At 37.8% G+C, this 22369-nt stretch overlaps 1 protein-coding gene and 1 pseudogene across 4 annotated transcripts in view; one reads left to right on the top strand and one right to left on the bottom strand.

The window, feature by feature from the left end:
• The window catches only part of ARHGEF6 (Rac/Cdc42 guanine nucleotide exchange factor 6), a 190143-nt gene that overhangs the window by 45894 nt on the left and 121880 nt on the right, over nt 1–22369 (top strand). For all 4 annotated transcript variants that reach the window (XM_066356648.1, XM_066356647.1, XM_066356650.1 and 1 more), the window contains 3 exons: nt 2043–2127; nt 5328–5452; nt 6699–6900. In XM_066356648.1, coding sequence (XP_066212745.1) covers nt 2043–2127; nt 5328–5452; nt 6699–6900 — 412 coding nt within the window. The remainder of the gene's footprint in view (nt 1–2042; nt 2128–5327; nt 5453–6698; nt 6901–22369) is intronic.
• Nucleotides 20140–20905, bottom strand: LOC136386003 (zinc finger matrin-type protein 2 pseudogene; annotated as a pseudogene).

Genomic DNA, 22369 nt, shown 5'->3' with positions numbered 1-22369 from the left:
ACTCTTACCAGAGTTTATTGGATCTTCTTCACCCAGGCTTTGGCAAACTAAAATAGAATTCCTACTAATTTATTCTTGGAAAACAAAATATATATAGTAGCATTCAGAAACATATTTGGATTGCAATGTCATTTAACTCTGGTAATATTAGCACTAGCCCTTTACTAAAAATATATCAGTATCCCATTTTTATTTTTACTTTAAATGTATTTTTAATTTATTATTTTTAGCAAGTGAGAGATGAACAGACAGAAAAAGAGAGATGAGAAGCATCAACTCTTAATTGCAGCACCTTAGTTGTTTATTGATTTCTTTCTCATATGTACCTTGATGAGGGGACTCAAGCTGAGCTAGTGACACCTTGCTCAAGCTAGCGACCATGGGGTCATGTATATGATTCCACGCTCAAGCAAGCAAGCCTACATTCAAGCTGGTGAGCCTGTGCTCAAGCAGGCAACCTCAAGGTTTTGAACCTAGGTCCTCACCATCACAGGTCGAAGCTCTATCCACTCTGCCACCACCTGGTTAGGGAATGTCTCATTTTTAGATGCGTAAGGGTCCTTGAATCATTTTAAGTTTGCATACAAAACATTTATTGATTAAATGAATAGTAAAGCAGTGAATTCCAGAGTAGGCAGACTTTCATAGGCTTACATTTGCATATCTTATCTATATGGATACCCCCTATTGTGAAAAAATGTGGATACTATATATTTTTATTCTACTGTTGGATTTTAGGTCTTCAGCATATGTACACAAAGAAAATAAAAATTTGTCTAGACAGGGTGCCAAGAAAACAGGCAGATTAATAATGGAGCTAATGATGTACCTACTGGAAAGACAGATCCTTCAAAATGTTAGGCCCAATCATGTCCCACATGAAAAAGTACATTTCATTCATATCACCACATTTGGCGTAAAAAAAAAGATGTAAACTCAGATATCTTGGAATGAAATGTTTTTAGTAGGTGCATTCCATCCAGAAAGTAGGCATCTGGTTACTTATAAATATACATATATACATCATTCACTGGCAGATTAATAGATTGTGTCTCTACTTGAGAATACTTATAGTTTCAAATATACATATGTGAGATTAGAAGTTTTGACACATTTTAATACATTGAATACTTTTAAAAATTAATACATTTTATTTAAAACAACTACTGATTGGTATCTTCACTAGGGACATTGGCATATCAGAATAATGTTTGTAGATTACAATTTTACAATCAGAGACTTGTAAAGTGAAATGTTGTATTTTTCATCCTTTTATTTATTTTTAACTATGTAAAAGTATTTTTATTGAAATTTTAGGGTGACATTGGTTAATAAAATTATAAATATTGACATAGTATATTTATTTAATATTTTGTTGCTTTCATTGAGTAGATCAGAGAGGCCAGAAGTCATAACAGGAAAAGCCATTTAAGGCCAGGAAGAACCCATAAGGCTTAGGCAGGCAGAATTTCAAATTCATGAAGATGAGCTGAGGGGGTCAAGGTCAAGCAGCCGAAACAAAAAAACAAGTGTTGGGAGCAAAAGGCAGATCTGGTGCAAAGTTTGGGCAATGTGGAGTTGGGCACAGGTGTTGGGACCCAGCAGGTGCCAGTGAGGAAGATAGCTGGAAAGAGTCAACAAGCTGCACATCCCTCTTTGTAGACAATTAAGGACATTCTGTAGGTGATGGGCATTAACTGTAATCCATACATACAAGTTTCCTGTAACTGGGCTGAGAGTATTGATATGTTTAGGTCAGAAGAGTGGGCCTGAATATGCACTGTGCGTTTCCTGGTGGGCCCTGTGTTCTCTTCTTGGCTCTCATTTCCCATTACTGCTTTGCTCTGACTCACTGATGGCCTGCCACATGTCCTTATGCGGCTCAACTGCTGCTTTCATTTCTCCAAAAGGTATACAGAGGTTTGTGTCTTGCTTTTGCAATTTTTTTTCTTCTGAGAGCTAAAGGAAATGTTCTTCTGAAAGTGGGGTTTGTTAAGTTGTACTTATGTGGTGCCTTGCAGTTTCAATTTCCTTTCTCATAGGTATTTGATCCTGATGACCTTTATTCAGGGGTCAATTTCTCCAAGGTTCTGAGCACTCTTTTAGCTGTCAACAAAGCAACAGAAGGTAAGCAGGGTTTGTGATTTATAAGTTCTGGGTGACATATTTGGATCCACATGTTTCTGAGTACCCTAGGAGCCAACTATGGCCAGGATTGTTCGATTGGTGCAAAGTTCTTCCTTCCCCCCAAATAAACTCCAATGTGTGTCAAATGCTTTAATTTCTCATGGTTTAGTATTTAAACACACATATCACAGATATCATTCTAATGCCCTTAATATAATAAGAACCAAGAAACTATTTCATTCAGAGCTATTGAATAAGCAACTGAGTGTAACAAGATAGAGAATAAAAAGGAAAAGACCACTTTTCTTTTTCACAAAGTTTACAGACTATGGTTATTACTTCCTTTTTTCACCTAGACATTTTTCTCATCGTTTTCTGCATGTCTTTGTTCATGTAAAGGAACCCTGCAGGAACCTTGCACTGGCAGTGAAACCTCAGATTCATAGTGAGTGAAAAGAATATCTTTTATTTCAGAGTTAATACCCACCACATTGAAGATATTAAATATAAATTATGGTAATTGCAAAGAAAGTGATGATTACTTTAAGAGCAGTGATATTAAACCCTTTCATCTCATGACATATGAACTAATTACTAAAATTTTGTGACACCCCAAAAGTATATATTATATTTTTGCCTATCCAACAAAAATAGATATAATTTTTATTGATTTATTAAAAATATAGCAATTACTTCTTTTTTTGCTCCAAAGTGACTTTTAAAAAAAGCAGGTGCCTGCCTATCTATCTACTATAATTAAATTAATTGGGGTGACACTGGTTAATATATACAGATTTCAGGTGTCTAATTCAGGTGCTTATTCTTGAATATAAGGATTTCTGGTACCAAGAATTAACTAATTAGGTGCAACCTTATTATTCCACGTGACCATTAAGCTGCAACTCTGTTCTATTACCTACATATTTATGGTTCAAGACAGGGCATTCACACAGGATAGCTATTATTGTGTTGGCTGTTGTCATTTTTTTTTAACAGTCTAAGGGAAAAGAGGTCTATGTCCCTGAGTAGTCAGGTAGTACATGTTTTAAAAATTCTTGTAGCACACCGGTTGAATATTGATGCCTTAGAGCAGTGGTGGAATTCAGCCAGTTCACACAAGTTCGGTAGAACTGACACCTAATTTTTTGTTGAGTTCTGCAAATCAGTTGTTAAAATGGCACTTGTCATCAGGGTTCTCTCTAAGGTGGATGGCTGGGCAGCCACTCAATGTGGAAATCACAAACTTGTATCCCTTACTCTTTTTTAATGTTCATCTGCACAACAATGTGTTCTAAGTGCCCATAGTAATATTCATTCCGTACATAGGTGAAAAAAATTGCAAGTGAGGATGCCAATCAAGAAGCAATATGGAAATATTCTAAATAACAGTCTTACCATTTTTGTCAGTAATATTTTTTATTAATACTTTAAAATTCTTTATTATAACATAATCTAGTTTTGTGTATCTCTTTTAAGATTGTTCTATTTAAGTGTTAAATGCATGAAAGAATAAACTACCTTTCAGTATACATTTTTTTAAAACATAAAATGGTCAATAGGGCAGAGAACCCATGTTAAATTATTTTAATCCTACCATTGCCTTAGAATATAACTTCACTCCTTCTGTGGCATAGTATGTTACCTACAACTGAGCAGTAATAATCATAGCTAAATTTCCTTGAGCCTTTACCATGGATATAGGCTGTCTTATGAGACTTATTGTGGTCTCATTCAATCTTTGAAATAACCCTAGGGGTTAGATATTATTATTAGACCCATATTACAGATTAGTAAAGTCAGACCCACGCTTGGCCATCTAGAAAGTAAATGACAGAGCTGGGATTTGAACCCACATCCTACTGATTCCAGAGACCTTATGCCCAAACACATTTCTACTCATGCCATTGGAGAGTCAACAAGGTGTGCCTAGCACTTCCAGGTGCTACAAAGGAAGTTTATGATATGGTCCCTGCCTTTGAAAGAATTACCATCTACTTAGAGAGACTCAACTTACCCACATTAAACAATTAGAGAACAAGAACAGACAATATAATCAAGTGCCCAGACAGGATGGCACATCTAGGAAGCTATCAAGTAATTATAGTTTAAGTTAAAAGAGCTGTATATAATAACAATAAATGTAAAAATACTTCTCCAAAGTTGTTGTTTTGTTATTTAGAAAAAATGCTTTTGAGCTATTGCAAAGCATGGAGCAGAAAGTACAGCTAATTCAAGTTAACTATATTTAACACACATGACAAGTCTACAGTTCTGGGCAGGAAGAACCGTATAATTCTAACATTATGCCATACAAATGATACGTTCCTTTGCCAAACTCTCCTAGCAAGTTTTACAGTCTCTTCCCTCACCACCGATATTTATAAAATACAAGGAGGTGAAAGTTAATATGCACAGCATCAAGGAAACTAGTTGGATACTAAGCTGGTCGCCTAAGGAATGTTTGGGCTTTAGACTTTTGCAGTTTATATCTTTTAAAAATAAATGGAGAGGAAAAGAATCTACATTTGAATTTGTCAAGATGCCAGCTTCTCTCTTTAGTATACTTTCAGCATATGGAAAACATCCAGCTCAGCACTGGTGTGATCGAATTTCACAAGGTTTCAAGGAAGAGAAACTCTTGAGTTTGATTTTAAAAAATTACTCTAGTGTTAAGATTGCATCTTTCCCAGACATACTCTCTCATTCTTGTTCTTCCACTCTCCCCACCAGGCAAAAAAAAAGGGAGATTTTACATTATATATGTCACACATATTGCTACGTGTGAGGAAGCAAAGAACTACTCAGTTATGGGCTAGAAAACAAAGAGAAAAATTTGAAATATTTCAAAGTAATAAGAGCCACAAACAGCTGTTTGGTATCCAATATAGTTCTGCTGGGGATAACAGGGCATACTACTGCAACTGGCTCAGGAGGGAAGAGTTGTAAGGAAATGGGTTAAGAGAAAATGTGGTTGTGTCGCTGTTTTTCATTCTACTGGAGAGCAATGGCCAGTAAGGTTAAGAGAAAGAAATTGGCCACAAACGGGGAAGGGGGATAAAATACACTTGGCACATTCATAAGTATAACAGTTAGAATTATAACCAGGTTGCTTTTGATAATGTCCCTTGAAAGATAATGTTATGTTGATGTTTTCCTGACTTGAGTGGTTCCGTTTACCATGCTTTTTCCTCTTTTCACAGATCAGCTATCAGAAAGACCATGCGAACGTTCCTCTTCTCTTAGTGCTGCCAATAGTTCTCAGACAAACCTACAGGGAGCAATTTATAGCACAACTCCAGGACTGCAAAGGCAGTCAAAGGCAGTGGTAAGTATAGTCCCCAATTCCCCCTGACTGTTTTAAAATCCATGAAATTAGATTGATATCCTGGTTGCATTTCCATATGTGGTAAGATAGCCATTCAGTTTGTTGGGATATCTGTAGGGAAACTAATTTTAAACCTAGCACCAATTCACTCTGGCCTGCTGGAACAAATGAAAGGCATGTGGAGCAGAATCAGAAAATCAGAGTTAAAGCCCCAAAATTCTGTCTCTTCTTAAAATTGAGTAAGTTGTTTAACTAAGAATGTTATGACTACTTCCTCATGGCAGTTTGCTGTTATTTCCTTTATTCCTCAGTTTATTAGGAGAATTAAATAGTGCCTGGCACATACTAGGCAATCAGTATTATTTGCTATTGTCATATTTATTGTCACTTTATCTCTTTGCATTTATATTAGGCCTATGATGAGCTCCTATATTGGGATAGCCCAGTTAGTATCTTTGCATTTGGTCTTAATGGGAGTTTTTCATTTGGGAGGGAACATCCCATCTTCTGCTCTTTGAAACATTATTTCTTGTCAAAGCCACCAGCTTACTTTAAGACATCATGAGCTATCACTTCTAAAGCACCTTAATTACTTCCAAAGCACTTAAACTTTTGAGATCACAGATTCCTTTGAGAAGCTGATGAACACTGGCTGCACACCCTCTGGACCCTCTCAAACTGTGTTCAAAATCTTCTGTGTATGAACTTAGGGGTATATGTGTTTTGTTTTTCTCATCAGTTTCTCAAAGGGGCTTTTAACAAGTTAAGAATTCCTGACTTAGGTAACTATGGGATGTTTGATCTTTACATATGACTAAGTCTTAGCATATTTAAGATATTTTTAGCAATTGGGATGTGGGAGGCAGATTTTATGAGAGTAGGTTAGTAACTAATCTTGGTCATATCATTACCTAAAATATGTCTATGTGCTAGGTAGAGGCAGGATGGAATAGTTTATCAATCTACTTTGTTTCCTGGATCATTTAAATAAGTATCTTTAGATAACTGGTAGGGTGAGAGGAAAATGAAAGTTCTCTCCAAATACATAGTATCAAAAATATCAAGGTTTGCATACACTATCAATGGGTTTATTAATCTTCCCTGAGTCCTATCCCTGTTAGGCTAAGTTAAAACTCAAGACAGAGATGGGCCTGGGGTTTTATCCTGGGTCACCCCATTTAATTTGCCTTTCTGCCCCTCCCTCCTTCAGATGAGTGCTTCTTCTGTGTGGCTTTTGTTTCTCTAGGAGATGATGGAAAACGGAAGTCACCAGTTGATAGTAAAGGCAAGATTCAACTTTAAGCAGACTAATGAAGATGAACTGTCAGTTTGTAAAGGGGACATCATTTACGTCACTAGAATTGAAGAAGGAGGCTGGTGGGAAGGCACATTAAACGGGAGAACAGGCTGGTTCCCTAGTAATTATGTGCGAGAAATTAAATCCAGTGGTAAGTGAATTTTTTAAAAGCCTTCTTGAATGTGACTCTTGTACTTTCTTGGTATTCTACTAAAAATCTTGTAGTTTTAATTTGTTAACAAAATCTGAACTAGTAAGAGTAGAACAGAACTGGAAAAAAATCTGTGGTTAGCTATTTTGATATAAAGTTGTATTTATATTACATCAAGGCAACACAAAACTAAAAATGCAAAAGAATTCATAGCTTAGACAACTGTTCCACCTTAACTATGTCTCCTCTGTCTACTAATTCTAGCTAATGTAACATAGTACATAGTCCTTCCTGCTACTCTAAGAATCTCCATGGCAGAATACAATAATAAGAGAGACCATGTGCTAACTTCCATTTATTTATTTATTTATGGCCCTAAGCTCTTTAAGCAGATCCAAGTATAAATGCCTCAGAGATGTGTTTGAGAAATAAAAATCACAGGACTGCAGGAAGCTATCTAGCTGCTTTGTTTCTGGATAAGATCTCCTTTAACTCACTTTATATTGCTAACTGCTTACCCTTTCTCATAATAATATTTGGAGAGTGAAATTTAATTGTTCTTTAGTAGTTTTTCTAGAGCTTTCTTTTTTTATTTATTGATTTTTTTAGAGAGAGAGGAGTGAGAGAGAGAGACAGAGAGAGAGAGAAGGGGGAGGAGCAGGAAGCATCAACTCCCATATGTGCCTTGACCAGGCAAGCCCAAGGTTTCGAACCGGCGACCTCAGTGTTCCAGGTCGACGCTTTATCCCACTGCGCCACCACAGGTCAGGCCTAGAGCTTTCTTAGATAACTTACTTATTTAATATTATTTAAGAAAGTATGTCCTGCTTATATGACCAAAAAACCCTATATAAGGAAATGTGTCACAATGCAGATAAAATAGTGTTCAGTTTTTCACATTATCTTTTCACTTTTCAGAAATATTTACCCAAGGGTTCCTTTGAATGGTTAGCTCCTCAGTGTAATTTTTGTGTATGTCTTTCTTGCTTTTTTAATGCCTCAAAATTAAGACAATAAAACTATAGGCTCACTATAAATAAATTGAAACATTACAGAAATATGCTATATAGATAATAAAATATTTTCTCTTTTGCTCCTTCCCCCAGATAACTAATGTTAGGCGCTTTTCCCTAAAGCATTTAAAATAAAATTTAGTTAGCACACTTTTCTGTGTTGTATGTTGGTTTAAGGAGAGGATCATCTCGTTTATTAGAATAAATGTTATCAGCAGATTTAACTATATATGTATATGTAGACTTTTTAGTATTTTTTATTACTGGGAATAGAGAGGTTCTCTTGATCTCAGAAGTAATTTCACAGGCTTAGCCTTGAATTTTCTTAGTTTAGATGATTTTCACAGATGACTTTTACCTCTATGCTACATTTCTTTTATTTATTTATTTATTTTTTTATTAAATTTAATGCAGTGACATTGATAAATCAGGGTACATATGTTGAGAGAAAATATCTCTAGATTATTTTGACATTTGATTGTGCTGTATACCCCACCCGCAAAGTTAAATTGTCTTCTGTCACCTTCTATCTGGTTTTCTTTGTGCCCCTCCCCTCCGCTAACCCCTCTCTCCTTCTTCACCCCCTCCCCCCTCCCCCAACCCCCTGCCCCTGTTGCCATCACATTCTTGTTCATGTCTCTGAGTCTCATTTTTATGTCCCTTCTATGTATGGATTCCTCTTAGTTTTTTTTCTGATTTACTTATTTCACTCCGTATAATGTTGTCAAGGTCCATCCATGTTATTGTAAATGATCCGATGTCATCATTTCTTATGGCTGAGTAGTATTCCATAGTATATATGTACCAAAGCTTTTTAATCCACTCGTCCTCTGACGGACACTTGGGCTGTTTCCAGATCTTCGCTATTGTGAACAATGCTGCCACAAACATGCAGGTGCATTTCTCCTTTTCGAGCCATTCTATGGTGTCCTTGGGGTATATTCCTAAAAGTGGGATAGCTGGGTCAAAAGGCAGTTCGATTTTCAGTTTTTTGAGGAAACTCCAAACTGTTTTCCACAGTGGCTGCACCAGTCTGCATTCCCACCAGCAAGCAGTGCAGGAGGGTTCCCTTTTCTCCACATCCTCGCCAGCACTTATTCTGTGTTGTTTTGTTGATAAGCGCCATTCTGACTGGTGTGAGGTGACATCTCATTGTGGTTTTAAATTGCATTTCTCTAATGATTAGTGATGTTGAGCATTTTTTCATATGCCTGTTGGCCATCTGTATGTCCTCTTTGGAGAAGTGTCTATTCATCTCTTTTGCCCATTTTTGGATTGGGTTGTTTGTCTTCCTGGTGTTGAGATTTACAAGTTCTTTATAAATTTTGGTTATTAACCCCTTATCAGACGTATTGTCAAATATGTTCCCCCATTGTGTAGTTTGTCTTTTTATTCTGTTCTTGTTGTCTTTAGCTGTGCAAAAGCTTTTTAGTTTGATATAGTCCCATTTGTTTATCCTGTGTTTTATTTCACTTCCCCGTGGAGATAAATCAGCAAATATATTGCTCCAAGAGATGTCTGAGAGCTTACTGCCTATGTTTTCTTCTAAGATGCTTATGGTTTCACGGCCTACATTCAAGTCTTTTATCCATTTTGAGTTTATTTTTGTGAGTGGTGTAAGCTGGTTATCTAGTTTCATTTTTTTGCAGGTAGCTGTCCAATTTTCCCAACACCATTTGTAAAAGAGGCTGTCTTTACTCCATTGTATTTCCTTACCTCCTTTGTCAAATATCAGTTGTCCATAGAGCTGTGGGTTTATTTCTGGGTTTTCTGTTCTGTTCCATTGATCTATATGCCTGTTCTTATGCCAGTACCAGGCTGTTTTGAGTACAAGGGCCTTGTAGTATAACTTGATATCAGGAAGTGTTATACCTCCCACTCTATTCTTCTTTTTTAAGATTGCTGAGGCTATCCGTGTCCTCTTTTGGTTCCATATAAATTTTTGGAATATGTGTTCTATATCTTTGAAGTATGTCTTTGGTATTTTAATTGGTATTGCATTGAATTTATAGATTGCTTTGGGTAATATAGACATTTTAATGATGTTTATTCTTCCTAACCATGAGCACGGTATATGCTTCCACTTGTTTGTATCTTCCTTGATTTCTTTTATCAATGTTTTGTAATTTTCCGAGTACAAGTCTTTAGTCTCCTTGGTTAAGTTTACTCCTAGGTACTTTATTTTTTTGGTTGTAGTTGTGAAGGGGATTGTTTCCTTAATTTCTCTTTCTGACTGTTCATTGTTGGTGTATAAAAATGCTTCTGATTTCTGAGTATTGATTTTATATCCTGCCACTTTGCTGAATTTATTTATCAGGTCCAGTAGTTTTTTGACTGAGACTTTAGGGTTTTCTATATACAATATTATATCATCTGCAAATAATGATAGTTTTACTTCTTCTTTTCCAACTTGAATGCCTTTTATTTCTTCTTCTTGTCTGATTGCTGTGGCTAGGACTTCCAGGACTATGTTAAATAAGAGTGGTGAAAGGGGGCACCCCTGCCTTGTTCCTGATCTTAAGGGGATTGCTTTTAATTTTTGCCCATTGAGTATGATGTTGGCTGTGGGTTTCTCATAGATGGCTTTTATCATGTTGAGGTATGTTCCCTGTATTCCCACTTTGCTGAGAGTTTTGATCATGAATGGGTGCTGGATTTTATCAAATGCTTTTTCTGAATCTATTGAAATTATCATATGGTTTTTCTCCTTCTTTTTGTTTATGTGATGAATCACATTGATTGATTTACGAATATTGTACCAGCCTTGCCTCCCCAGAATAAATCCCACTTGATCATGGTGTATGATTTTTTCCATATATTGTTGGATCCGGTTTGCTAATATTTTGTTGAAGATTTTAGCATCTATATTCATCAGAGATATTGGCGTATAATTTTCTTTCTCTGTGTTGTCTTTGCCTAGTTTTGGAATCAGAATTATGCTCGCCTCATAAAAGGAGCTTGGAAGTCTTCCTTCCTCTTGAATTTTTTGAAATAGTTTGAGAAGGATAGAAGTTAGTTCTTCTTTGAATATTTGGTAGAATTCCGTTGTGAAGCCACCGGGCCCCGGACTTTTCTTTGTTGGGAGTTTTTTGATAACTGTTTCGATCTCATTTGTTGTAATCGGTCTGTTTAGGTTTCCTGATTCTTCCAGATTGATTTTTGGAAGATTGTATGTTTCAAGGAATTTGTCCATTTCATCTAAATTGTCTAGTTTTTTGGCATACAGTTCTTCATAGTATTTTCTTACAATATTTTGTATTTCTGTTGTGTCAGTTGTTATTTCTCGTCTCTCATTTCTAATTTTATTTATTTGAGTCCTCTCTCTCTTTTTCTTGGTGAGTCTACTTAAAGGTTCATCAATCTTGTTTACCTTTTCAAAGAACCAGCTCCTAGTTTCATTGATCCTCTGTATTGTTTCTTTAGCCTCTATGTCATTTATTTCTGCTCTGATCTTTATTATTTCCTTCCTTCTACTACATTTGGGCTTTACTTGCTGTTCTTTTTCTAATTCTTTTAGATGCAGGGTTAAGTTGTTTATTTGAGCTTTTTCTAGCTTCTGAAAGTGTGCCTGTAGTGCTATGAACTTCCCTCTCAGCACTGCTTTCGCTGTGTCCCATAAATTTTGAGTTGTTGTATGCTCATTGTCATTCGTTTCTAGGAATTTTTTTATTTCTTCTTTGATCTCATTCTTAATCCATTCATTATTTAACACCCTGCTATTTAGTTTCCATGTGTTTGAGAATTTTTGAGCTTTTCTGCTGTGATTCATTTTTAGTTTCATGCCGTTGTGATCGGAGAGAGTGCTTGCTATGATTTCAGTCTTCTTAAATTTGTTGAGAGCACTTTTGTGCCCTAACATGTGGTCTATCCTAGAGAATGTACCATGAGCACTTGAAAAGAATGTATATTCTGCTGCTTTAGGGTGAAAGGTTCTGAAGATATCTATTAAATCGAGTTGATCTAGTGTTTCCAATAAGTCTGCTGTTTCTTTGTTAATTTTCTTTCTTGAGGATCTACCTAGTGATGTTAGTGGGGTATTGAAATCCCCTACTATTATAGTATTGCTGTTGATCTCGCCCTTTAATTCCATCAAAGTCTGCTTTATATATTTGGGTGTTCCTATATTAGGTGCATAGATATTTATAATAGTTATATCTTCCTGTTGGATTGCTCCCTTTATCATTATGTAGTGGCCTTCTTTATCTCTTACTATATCCTTTGTTTTAAAGTCCAATTTGTCTGATATAAGTATTGCTACCCCAGCTTTTTTTTCATTTCCGTTTGCATGAAATGTTTTTTTCCATCCTTTTATCTTCAATCTATGTGTGTCTTTTGTTCTAAGGTGTGTCTCTTGTAGACAACATATGTATGGGTCCTGTTTTCTTATCCACGCAGCTACCCTATATGTCTTTTGATTGGATCATTTAATCCATTTATATTTAAGGTTATTATTGATATGTAGTTCTTTATTGCCATTTTCTTCTTTAAAGGTGTATTCCTTTTTTTGCTATATTCTTTTCCCACTTTGATCTGTTTACAACAGGCCCCTTAACATTTCCTGCAGCATTGGTTTGGTTGTAATGAATTCCTTAAGTTGTTTTTTGTCTGGGAAGCTTTTTATTTCTCCTTCGATTTTAAACGATAGCCTTGCTGGATAAAGTAGTCTTGGTTGTAGGTTCTTGTTCTGCATTACTTTGAATATTTTTTGCCATTCCCTTCTGGCCTCAAGTGTTTCTGTTGAGAAGTCGGATGTCATCCTTATGGGGGCTCCTTTGTAGGTGATAACTTTTTTTTCTCTTGCAGCTTTTAATATTTTCTCTTTATCGCTTAGCTTTGGTATTTTAATTATGATGTGTCTTGGTGTAGGTTTCTTTGGGTTTCTCTTTAATGGAGTCCTCTGTGCTTCTTGGACTTGTGAGAGTTTCTCTTGCATTAATTTAGGGAAATTTTCAGCTATGATATGATTGAACAACATCTCTATCCCTTGTTCTTTTTCTTCTTCTTCAGGAACCCCTATGATGCGGATGTTATTTCTCTTCATGTTGTCACAGAGCTCTCTAAGAGTTTCCTCTGACTTTTTGAGTCTCTTTTCTCTTTTCTTCTCTGCTTTCATGCCTTCATTCCAGTTGTCCTCTAACTCGCTGATTCAATCCTCAGCTCTATCTATCCTGTTTTTAATTCCTTCCATTGTGGTCTTTATTTCTGATATTGTATTTGTCATCTCCGACTGGTTCTTTTTTATACTTGCTATTTCTTTATTTAGGTTTTCAAACTGCCCTTCCATTGTTGTTCTAAGATCCCTTAGCATCCTTACAATCATTATTTTGAACTCCCCATCTGGAAGTTTGATTATTGCCATATCACTCAGCTCATCTCTCAAAGGTGTCTCTTGTGGTTTCATTTGGGTTGCACTCCTTTGTCTTCTCATCATGGTGTTTTATTTGTAAAGTTGATTGAGTCTAGGCTTGGTGTTGTCTGCCTCCAGTTTTCAGTTGTGTTATTTCTAGGTCTTCTTGGGTTGGTATCAGCTATTATTTGTAATCCACTTTCGGATTTGGGCAGCTTTGAAGTCTTGATTTGTTTGTTTTCTTAACAGGTGATAGTCTTGTTAACTGATCTCAGCAGGGGGGCTTCCTTGAAACTGTAACCAGGAATGCTGTGAGTGTAACCTGAGATGCTGAAGGTCTCTTCCACCAACTAATCTCACTGGGGGCAGGGTTTTTTCTCAGCTTCAGTAGGGGGAGGTGTATCTCAGATCTCCATGGAGACCTGAGTTACTGCCCCTCCTCCCCACTTCTTGTTTTCAGCTGTGTCTTGTTGCACTGATTGGAGCTGGATAGATGTCCGGAGATCTCTGATCCGGAAGCACTTCAGCTCTGTTTTGTTAAAGGTTCAGTCCCTCCCCCAGCTATGGCCGCCTCCAGCACGAATGAGTCAGCTTTTTTATTTCGTTTCTTGCATACCTTAGCCCCTCACAGTCTGTCCCTCTCCCTGTCCTTTTCACTTGGGAGATAAGCTGGTCTTTTCAACCCACCTTGCTCCCTGGTCGCCAGGTAAGCAGCTGTGAGCAGTAGTTTCTGCTCTTTTTCCTCTGTGAAATCCTCTCTGAGCTCTCAGCCTCACCCCCCCCCCCTTCCGTTCCTGTAAGCAGAGGAGATTCAGGCACTCCTTACCAGGATTATTGTGGCTTCCTCTTTGCTCCTTGGTTTTTGAGAGCTGTTCTTGCAGTTCAGTGTTGGTTTTTCATGCTGATTTTTCCTAAATTGATTTGTATTCCAGTTTGGTGTTGAGAGCTGGGCGTCTGTGTGTCCGCCTACTCTGCTGCCATCTTGGAGCTCTATGCTACATTTCTTAATTGGTACAATCTGTTAGGATGTCTAACTTTCCAGATTCACTAAAAGCATAGCACTTGCTGCCTTTCCTTGGGACACGGGAAGTGGACAGACAGCGTGCCCTCATTTTAATGTTCTTTACTGACATGACTTGTAGCACTGTCTGGCCACTTCCTTGTGGATTGCCATGGTTTATTTGTGCTGGTTTTGGGGCCCTTTCCTTCAAGTTTGTCCTGTACACTCTTTGCTTTGGAACTCAGTTAAAGACTCACATGGCAAGCTCTGTCTCTGATATGAGCACTTAAATAACCCCTAGAAGCATTTTACCCAACTGTTAGGTTAAGCTTGAACAGTTGGACCAGGTAGACTGCTAGTCAGAGAAGGCCTGGGACTGGAAGTATGTGCAACAAAATCTCTCACCTAGCCTCTTTTTTCTTTCTTTCTTTCTTTCTTTCTTTCTTTCTTTCTTTCTTTCTTTCTTCCTTTCATCTTTCTTTCTTTCTTTCTTTCTTTCTTTCTTTCTTTTCTTTCTTTCTTTCTTTCTTTCTTTCTTTCTTTCTTTCTTTCTTTTTCTTTCTTCCTTTCATCTTTCTTTCTCTTTCTTTCTTTCTTTTTCTTTCTTCCTTTTGTCTTTCCTTCTTTATTTATTTATTTATTTATTTCTTCTTCTTTTTCTTTCTTTCATTTCTTCAAAGAATATAAAAGCATTTATTTGGCCAGAAGAAGCTGAAGTCCAGGAGACAGAGATTCAGGTAGCAACTTACTTTGTATTTCTGCAGTAGCTTTTTAATTAGTAAAATCTAATTTAAATTCTTTCAAAATGTGACTTAAATAATGGTTCCCCATCTTAAAAATACTAAAACAAAGGTCATCCCAATAGCCTACAGCACTCTGGTCTCCTCGTTGCTTATGCCAGACAGGTACTTGCCTCACTTACTGTCCCGGTGCCTAGAACACTGTCATGATGGTATCAGCGCAACTTATTCTTTTACTTTCTTCAGATTTTTGCTTACTTATTAGCTCCATGGTAGGGACTTCCTTGGTCACCTGGTAGAAAATGGAACCCTATCCTCACCACCCCTGTCCCCGTTCCCAGCTTTATATATTTTTTGTTTACCATTTTCCTCCCTCTAACGTATTATACATTTACTTATTTATTTATTCAATGTGTTATCATTAGAATTTATTCAGTGTCTTATCATTAGAATGCAAGTGCTATGAAAGCAGAGATGGTTTTCTGTTTCATTTCTATTCAGTAAATATTTGTAAAATGAATGAATATTGTAAGGCGGGTCACTAAATTCTGTGCAGCTTGATTATTGAGCATCTCCCAGGCACTGGGATGAGGGTGCTACAATAATATGTTTTCATGGACCCTGCTTCCAAGGACCTGCCAGTCTTGTAGTCAAGATAGGTGTGTACACAATTAACCATAACAAGATAGACAGAATAAGTAACACAAAGCTGTAAGTCTAAATAAGATGTTCTGGGAGCAGTAAAGAAATAATTCAATTAACAAAAACCTAAAGAGAGGTGGACTTGAATTGGATCTTGAAGAATGGAAAGAAGCTTCTTACTGATAAAGGAAGGTTAGAGGGAGATAGTAAGTTAAAGCATGGAAGGTAAAGAGCATGCAGAAGGTGGTAGGATGATTTGGCTTGAAAGTAATGTGAACAAAGAGGAGTGGGGCTTTGAGTCACAGCTTCATTAAGAGGGATGTCAGTGCAGGGAATAACATGTGGTTTGGAAAAATTTTTCTAGTGGTAGTATGCAAGCTGGATTACAGGGAAGTGGTGGGGATAACCAATGAGGATGTGGGAAAACCAGGAGAGATGACTGCTGAGGTCCAAACAATCCAGATAGTGGTGTGTGCTATTTTTTTTTTTTGAGAGTAGAGAGTAAGAGAAAGTGGATGGATGCAGTAGATATTGTTAAAATAGAATCAAGAAAAATTGCTGATGATTAGTTATGAGGAAAAGGAAAGAGGTGAGGATAACTGCAAGACTAGGGGTCCAGCTTAATGATGACCTCCTTAGGGCCATGTAGTGTTATCCATTTAGTCAGCCAGAAAAAGTTTATTCACTGTTACCAGGATATTAGTCTTTTTCCTGGGCACTGGTAAAGCACAGAAACTAAACACATGACTTGCCTTCATTGGTGTTTATAGTCTAATGGGGGGGGGAGATACATAAGAATGTAGTATGAAAGTTTAATGATAGAGCTAAATACAGGGTGTTTTGAGAATGGTGAGCTAATGAATTAGGTGACTAATTCATTTTGACAGGGAGTCAAGAGGGACTAATTCATCTTTGTATAGTTTTCTGTCCCCATAGTGCCTAACACAGTGCTTAAGACATTGGAAATATTTGATACACGGTGACTTCCATTAATAGAGAAGATAAGAGCTGTATGTGTATGGTGTGTGTGGTGTGTGTGGTGTGTGTGTGTGTGTGTGTGTGTCTTATGTAGTTGGTTGACACTGAAGATGATGAATTGTTGTTTTGGCCATGTTGAGTGGAGGTGCCAACAAGTAATAGTTCTGAAGATTTTCAACAAGCAGTTGGCAGTATGGATTTAGAGCACAGGAGAGAAAGAGCTAGAAATGAAAACTACAACTGGCAGTAAAAAGAGGTAGATGATAAAGTGTAAATTATATAGCAGATCTTCAGTACACAGAGAATGCACTGTGCCTGGAGTAGTAGAGGAACACTTTGTGGAGGAGGTAGGGCTTGAGCTGAACCTGCAAAGATATCTAGGCTGTTAGCAGGCCCAGCTGAGAGTGGGGAACAATTTAAGTCAGTGATTGATAAGGGAGAAAAAAACCCACAAGAGACCTGTGGTAGGATTAAGCAGAGTGAGTTTGGGGGACAGTGGAGGAGATTAGCTTGAAAGTAATAAAAATGTCTTGTTGGGAAAGTAGCTGTCAAGTCTTTGTTGACTTGAATTCTTTCCCATCCAAACTTGTTGCTGCCTCCAGAAAATAGTGACTAGGCCAAAACCTGTCTAGAATGCTGCTGAGGGACATTTTAAACTCAATGCTGTGCTGTTTTATGGGTGGTCTTGAATATACTTATCAACTTTTATTTCTTTCCATAAAGTTTATACTGATACAGAGCTTGGAAAAGAAAATTTGTTTTTAAAGTGTTTTAAGAAATACTTCATAGCACCTGGCCAGAAGGTGGAGTAGTGGAAAGAGCATTGGATAGGGACACAGAGGACCCAGGTTCAAAAGCCTGAGGTCATGGGCTTGAGTGCAGGGTCATCCGACTTTAGCATGGGTTCACCAGCTTGAGTGCAAGGTCACTGGCTTGAGCCTGAAGATCAGTGGCTTGAAACCCAAGGTCGTTGGCTTGAGCAAGGGGTCACTTGCTCTGCTGTAGCCCCCCCCCCCACCCCTGGCCAAGGCATATATGAGAAAGCAGCAATGAACAACCTAGGTGCCACAATGAAGAATTGATGTTTCTCATCTCTCTCCCTTCCTGTCTGTCTGTCCCTATCTGTCCTTCTCTCTGTCTTTGTCACATAAAAATCTTCATAGATTAAATGCACATCTTATTGAAATGAAACCTTCAATTTAGGGTTTTAAACCCCACTACCATACAGCTTTCTTGGATCATTTATGAGGTTGAATCAGGCATGGAACTAAGAAACTTCTGTGATTTTTGTCTGTTTACTATTGTGCCAACCATGTAACAATGTCACTAGAATAGTCAGTAAATCTGAAAATTTTATTCATAATAGCTAGGGTACCATTCAGGCTGATACTACACATGGTTTTTTCTTAAAAACAAAACAAAACAATCCTAGCTCAGTACAGCCCTCACCCTGCAGACTGCTGTGCCATGGGAGTGCTGTGCATAGTTTTCTTTTTTGGGCCCCGTCACTGACAAATACATTTTGTGTCCTGGTAAATGTGCCCTTGTGAAGTTGCATTTTAACTTTTAGATTTTATCTAGAGTTAATTATGGCTAAAGCCCTGGGGACAGCTTCTTCCCTCGCTCTTCAGAAGGAGGCTGATATTAGAGGATTTATAAGACCACCAATCTAATACTGTAGAAAGTTAAGAAATAGAGTGTTTGTGTTTAATACACACAATCTCCTTTTCTTAAAAAAGAAACTGAATTGACTTTATTAAGTGATTAATGAATCAGGCAGTATCATATCTAGCATCTGAGAGGCACTCTGAAGAACTGTTCAAAATGGAAATATTTTATAGGAAGAAAGGTGGAGCAAGTGAGTGACTGGAATAAGGATGTGGGGAGAAAGAATTATTTTGGAGATTGAACATCTTTTCTTTGGAAGAATAAAAGGGAAAGGATTTTTATTAAACAGATTGCCTCTTCTTTCTATAGGGAATGGAGAGGGCCTATGTGACAGATTACTGATGCTTGACCAAATTGAGATTATGGTTGATTAAGATTATGTTTCTGGAAGAAGTTTAAATTGCAGTTAGAGCAGGTATTGTGGGCTTTTAGCACAAGTGACACCATTTTGGACCTGTGTTACAGTTATTCATCTGTGTTTTTCTTTCCTTTTCATACTAGTCATTATACTTTTATTCTTAAATTCTATTTTTTTGTATTTTTCTGAAGTGAGAAACAGGAAAGCAGAAAGACTCCCGCATGTGCCTGACCATGATCCACCCGGCATGCCCATCAAGGGGCGATGCTTTCCCCATCTGCGTTGCTCCATCGCAACTGGAGCCATTCTAGTGCCTAAGGTGGAGGCCATGGAGCCATTCTCAGAGCACGGGCCAACTTTGCCCCAATGGAGTCTTGGCTGCGGGAGATGAAGAGAGAGACAAAGTAGAGGGAGAAGGGTGGAGAAGCAGATGGGCATTTCTCTTGTATACCCTGGCTGGGAATTGAACCTGGGACTTCCACACACTGGGCCTATGCTCTAATGCTGAGCTAGCTGGCCAGGGCCTTATTCTTAAATTCTTAATTTTTGTTCCTGCTGACACACAATCTTTTTTCAACATGAGTTTGGGGCTGAAGGTACAATAGGTTTTTGTGACCATTGTGATAAAAACCTCTCACCAAGGATAATGGAACCTGGACACTGATGACATTATGAAGCCATTGTTACCAGTCCTACTTGCCTACCTCTTGCTTTGTTGTTACATGAGAAAATTAACCCTATTTTTAGCAAAAACATTTTTATCAAAGATCCTACTTCATGAAAAATACATGCATGAACAACATAGTCAATATATGAGCCACAGAGGACATATTAAGGGTCTTTGCTTCTTTCATTTGAGTCAGCTACATACACTATAAATAAGAAAATTAGTCATTTATACAATTTTCAGTCTTTTTATTATTATTATTATTATTATTATTATTATTATTTATTATTTTAACCACTCATCTTATTTAATTTCCAGTTACATAGACTGAGGAAATAGTGAACATCAGACCCCAAGGCAGTAATGCTCTGAGGTTCTAGTTCAGGCTCCCCCATGTGACAGATTCATGGACATACATCCACACATGCCACTGACCTAGGCAAGAGTATACATGCATGTGCAGGTGGCAAGGGAACCACAGTGTGGAATAAGGGAAGGGGGAAGGGAGTAGATGGTCTAGGATATGGTATCAACTGAAAACTGGGGACCCAGAGTACCATTCCAATGCAGGCTAAGCCAAGAGTCAAAATTAAATTCAGAACCCAAGATAAATGTGGGATGCTCAGAGAGGATTGGATAGATGAAGATGCAGGGGAATTTTGGGGAAAGCAGCCTCAAAAGAGGAGGTTTTTCTTTATTGGGAACTCAGATGGGCAGAGGTACTGTGCCTCCAGTGATATATGGAGGCTGAAGGAACATGCCACAGCATTACCTCTGCTTCCTGTGATCCCTCTTAAGATAGAGGGAAACCATAAACACTTACCCTCTATCCCTCCCAATTGCCACTCTTAAGGGCTTTTTCAAGTCCCCTCCCAAAAAAAAACATGACCCTCATACACAAAATTAAGCCCAACAAAGGGCCAAGCATAGAAAGCCTCAGAACTCTTCTTGGTGAAACCAAGCCAGAGAAGCCCATCAGAGCTGCCATCTCATCATCCCGCTCAAATGCAAATTCTTTGCAGGACTCTTTTTCTTTTGTTTCATTTTCTTGTAGACTTTGGCCCTTTCCTCTTTTCTGATCCCCTTCATATTTTTCTCACAATCATGAACTTTCTGCTTCTCTTCCGTCTTCTTCTTATCGACCTCAAAACACTTCTTCAAGGTGGAACATTCCACATGCATAGACATGCCCAGGTTTCGCTGATGTTTCTTTATGTTAATGTGATCCAGAGAGTTGATGGAGTCCTTCACAAATAGTCATAGACACTGCGATATTATACTCCCATCTTGGATTGTGGGATGTTCTTGGTAATGACAACAGTCTTTCCAAGTTTGGATTCCAGGTTCACCTTGTAGTTCTTGTGCCAGAGAAGTTCCTCCTTGACTAGCTGCTCTGGTTTTCCATACTTCTTTTCTCTCTCTTTTGTGGGCCTATTATCAGTGAGTTTCTCATATTCATCTTTGTCCCACTTTCGGTGATAGTCCAAGTTTTTTGTCCTGCTGCCCAACTCTATCTTCAGGGCGTTGTCTTTCCATCCTATTTTAAAAATCAATTGTAGCCTGACCAGGTGGTGATGTGGTGGACAGAACATCAGACTGGGACGTGGAGGACCCAGGTTTGAAACCCCAAGGTTGCCGGCTTGAGGGCTTGAGTGTGGGATCATCTGGCTTGAGCATGGGCTCACCAGCTTGAGCGCAGGGTTGCTGGCTTGAGCGTGGGATCATAGACATGACCCTGGGGTCACAAGCTTGAGCCTAAAGGTCACTGGCTTGAAACCCAAGGTCACTGTCTTGAAGCCCAAGGTTGCTGGTTTGAGCAAAGGATCACTGACTCTGCTGTAGCTCCCCAGTCAAGACACATATGAAAAAGGAATCAAGAACAACTAAGATGCCTCAATGAAGAACTGATGTTTCTCATCTCTCTCCCTTCTTGTCTGTCTGTTGCTATCTGTCTGTCTCTCTGAATCTCTGTCTCTGTCAAAAAATAATAAAAGAAATCAGTTGTAATGTGTATATTAACATGTTATTAATACATCAAAATAATTTCTGCTAGTACATCAATAACATAGTAAATTATATCTCTTTTTAAAATTTTTTGTCTTTGTTACTGAGAAAAGCTAAGGATGTTTTCATGCCAAGAAAATATTGATGCAAGTATGATTAAAGCAGATATTTTAGGCAAATTCTATTTTCTGCAACTGATTCAATTAAGAGTTCATTAAATCCTTCTAAAACTTCTTATTAACAGGAAAATACAGATATCAAATGAGGGGATTTGTTAGGTAGTTAATTAAATCAGTATTAAGGCCGATTAAAAAATGATTCTACTGATTCTACACCAAAACTAAGATCAAGCTTTATATTTAGACTTCCTGTTTTAATCCCCTGGGTATGTCACATAGATGTTTCATATCCAGAGAAACTACATAGTTGTCACTAGATTTCTTTATGTCTTATCACCACCAACAAGTTATAAGACTGTCCATCAGCAAGCGAAAGGAGAATCAAATTAATTGGAAAGGGATCTTTACACCAGGATTTGAAGAGCTTCTTACATATCTGGGTGACACTATTGTTGTTTGAGTTATACTGTACCAAATAACCCATTTGAATTCTGTATTACACTGACTGATGTTTTTTCTGTGATTGAAATGAATTGGCCAATCTTTTTATTGCTTTAGAAACACCATCTAAAAGGTTTATGTTTAGATGTTAGTTCCAGTTAGGTTACTTTGAACTACCCCAGGGATTCTACTTGTCTCCTCTGAACTTCCACAGCTTTACCCTCTGTATGTTGCTGAGTGTGGGTTTCAGAGAGAACTGCACACGGCAGGAGTAAGCAGCGGTAGAGGTGGGGGTGGGGGCAAAGAGGAACCAAAGGTAAGAAATTATCACTGGTGTATTTCTCTTTGTAGCCATCTGTTGATTTTTTTCCCCCTATGGGAATACTGGTTTGCAAGGGCTCCATTTTTTTTGACTTTCCAAATTTGTCCTTTCAAATCTGCCTTCCTTCTACTTTTTTTTTGTTTTGATCACATATCCTATGCCAAGCCTGC

This window comes from Saccopteryx leptura, chromosome X, assembly GCF_036850995.1.
Source record: "Saccopteryx leptura isolate mSacLep1 chromosome X, mSacLep1_pri_phased_curated, whole genome shotgun sequence".
In the NCBI taxonomy this organism is placed as follows: Eukaryota; Metazoa; Chordata; class Mammalia; order Chiroptera; family Emballonuridae; genus Saccopteryx; species Saccopteryx leptura.
This window is presented reverse-complemented; position numbering and strand designations above follow the sequence as displayed.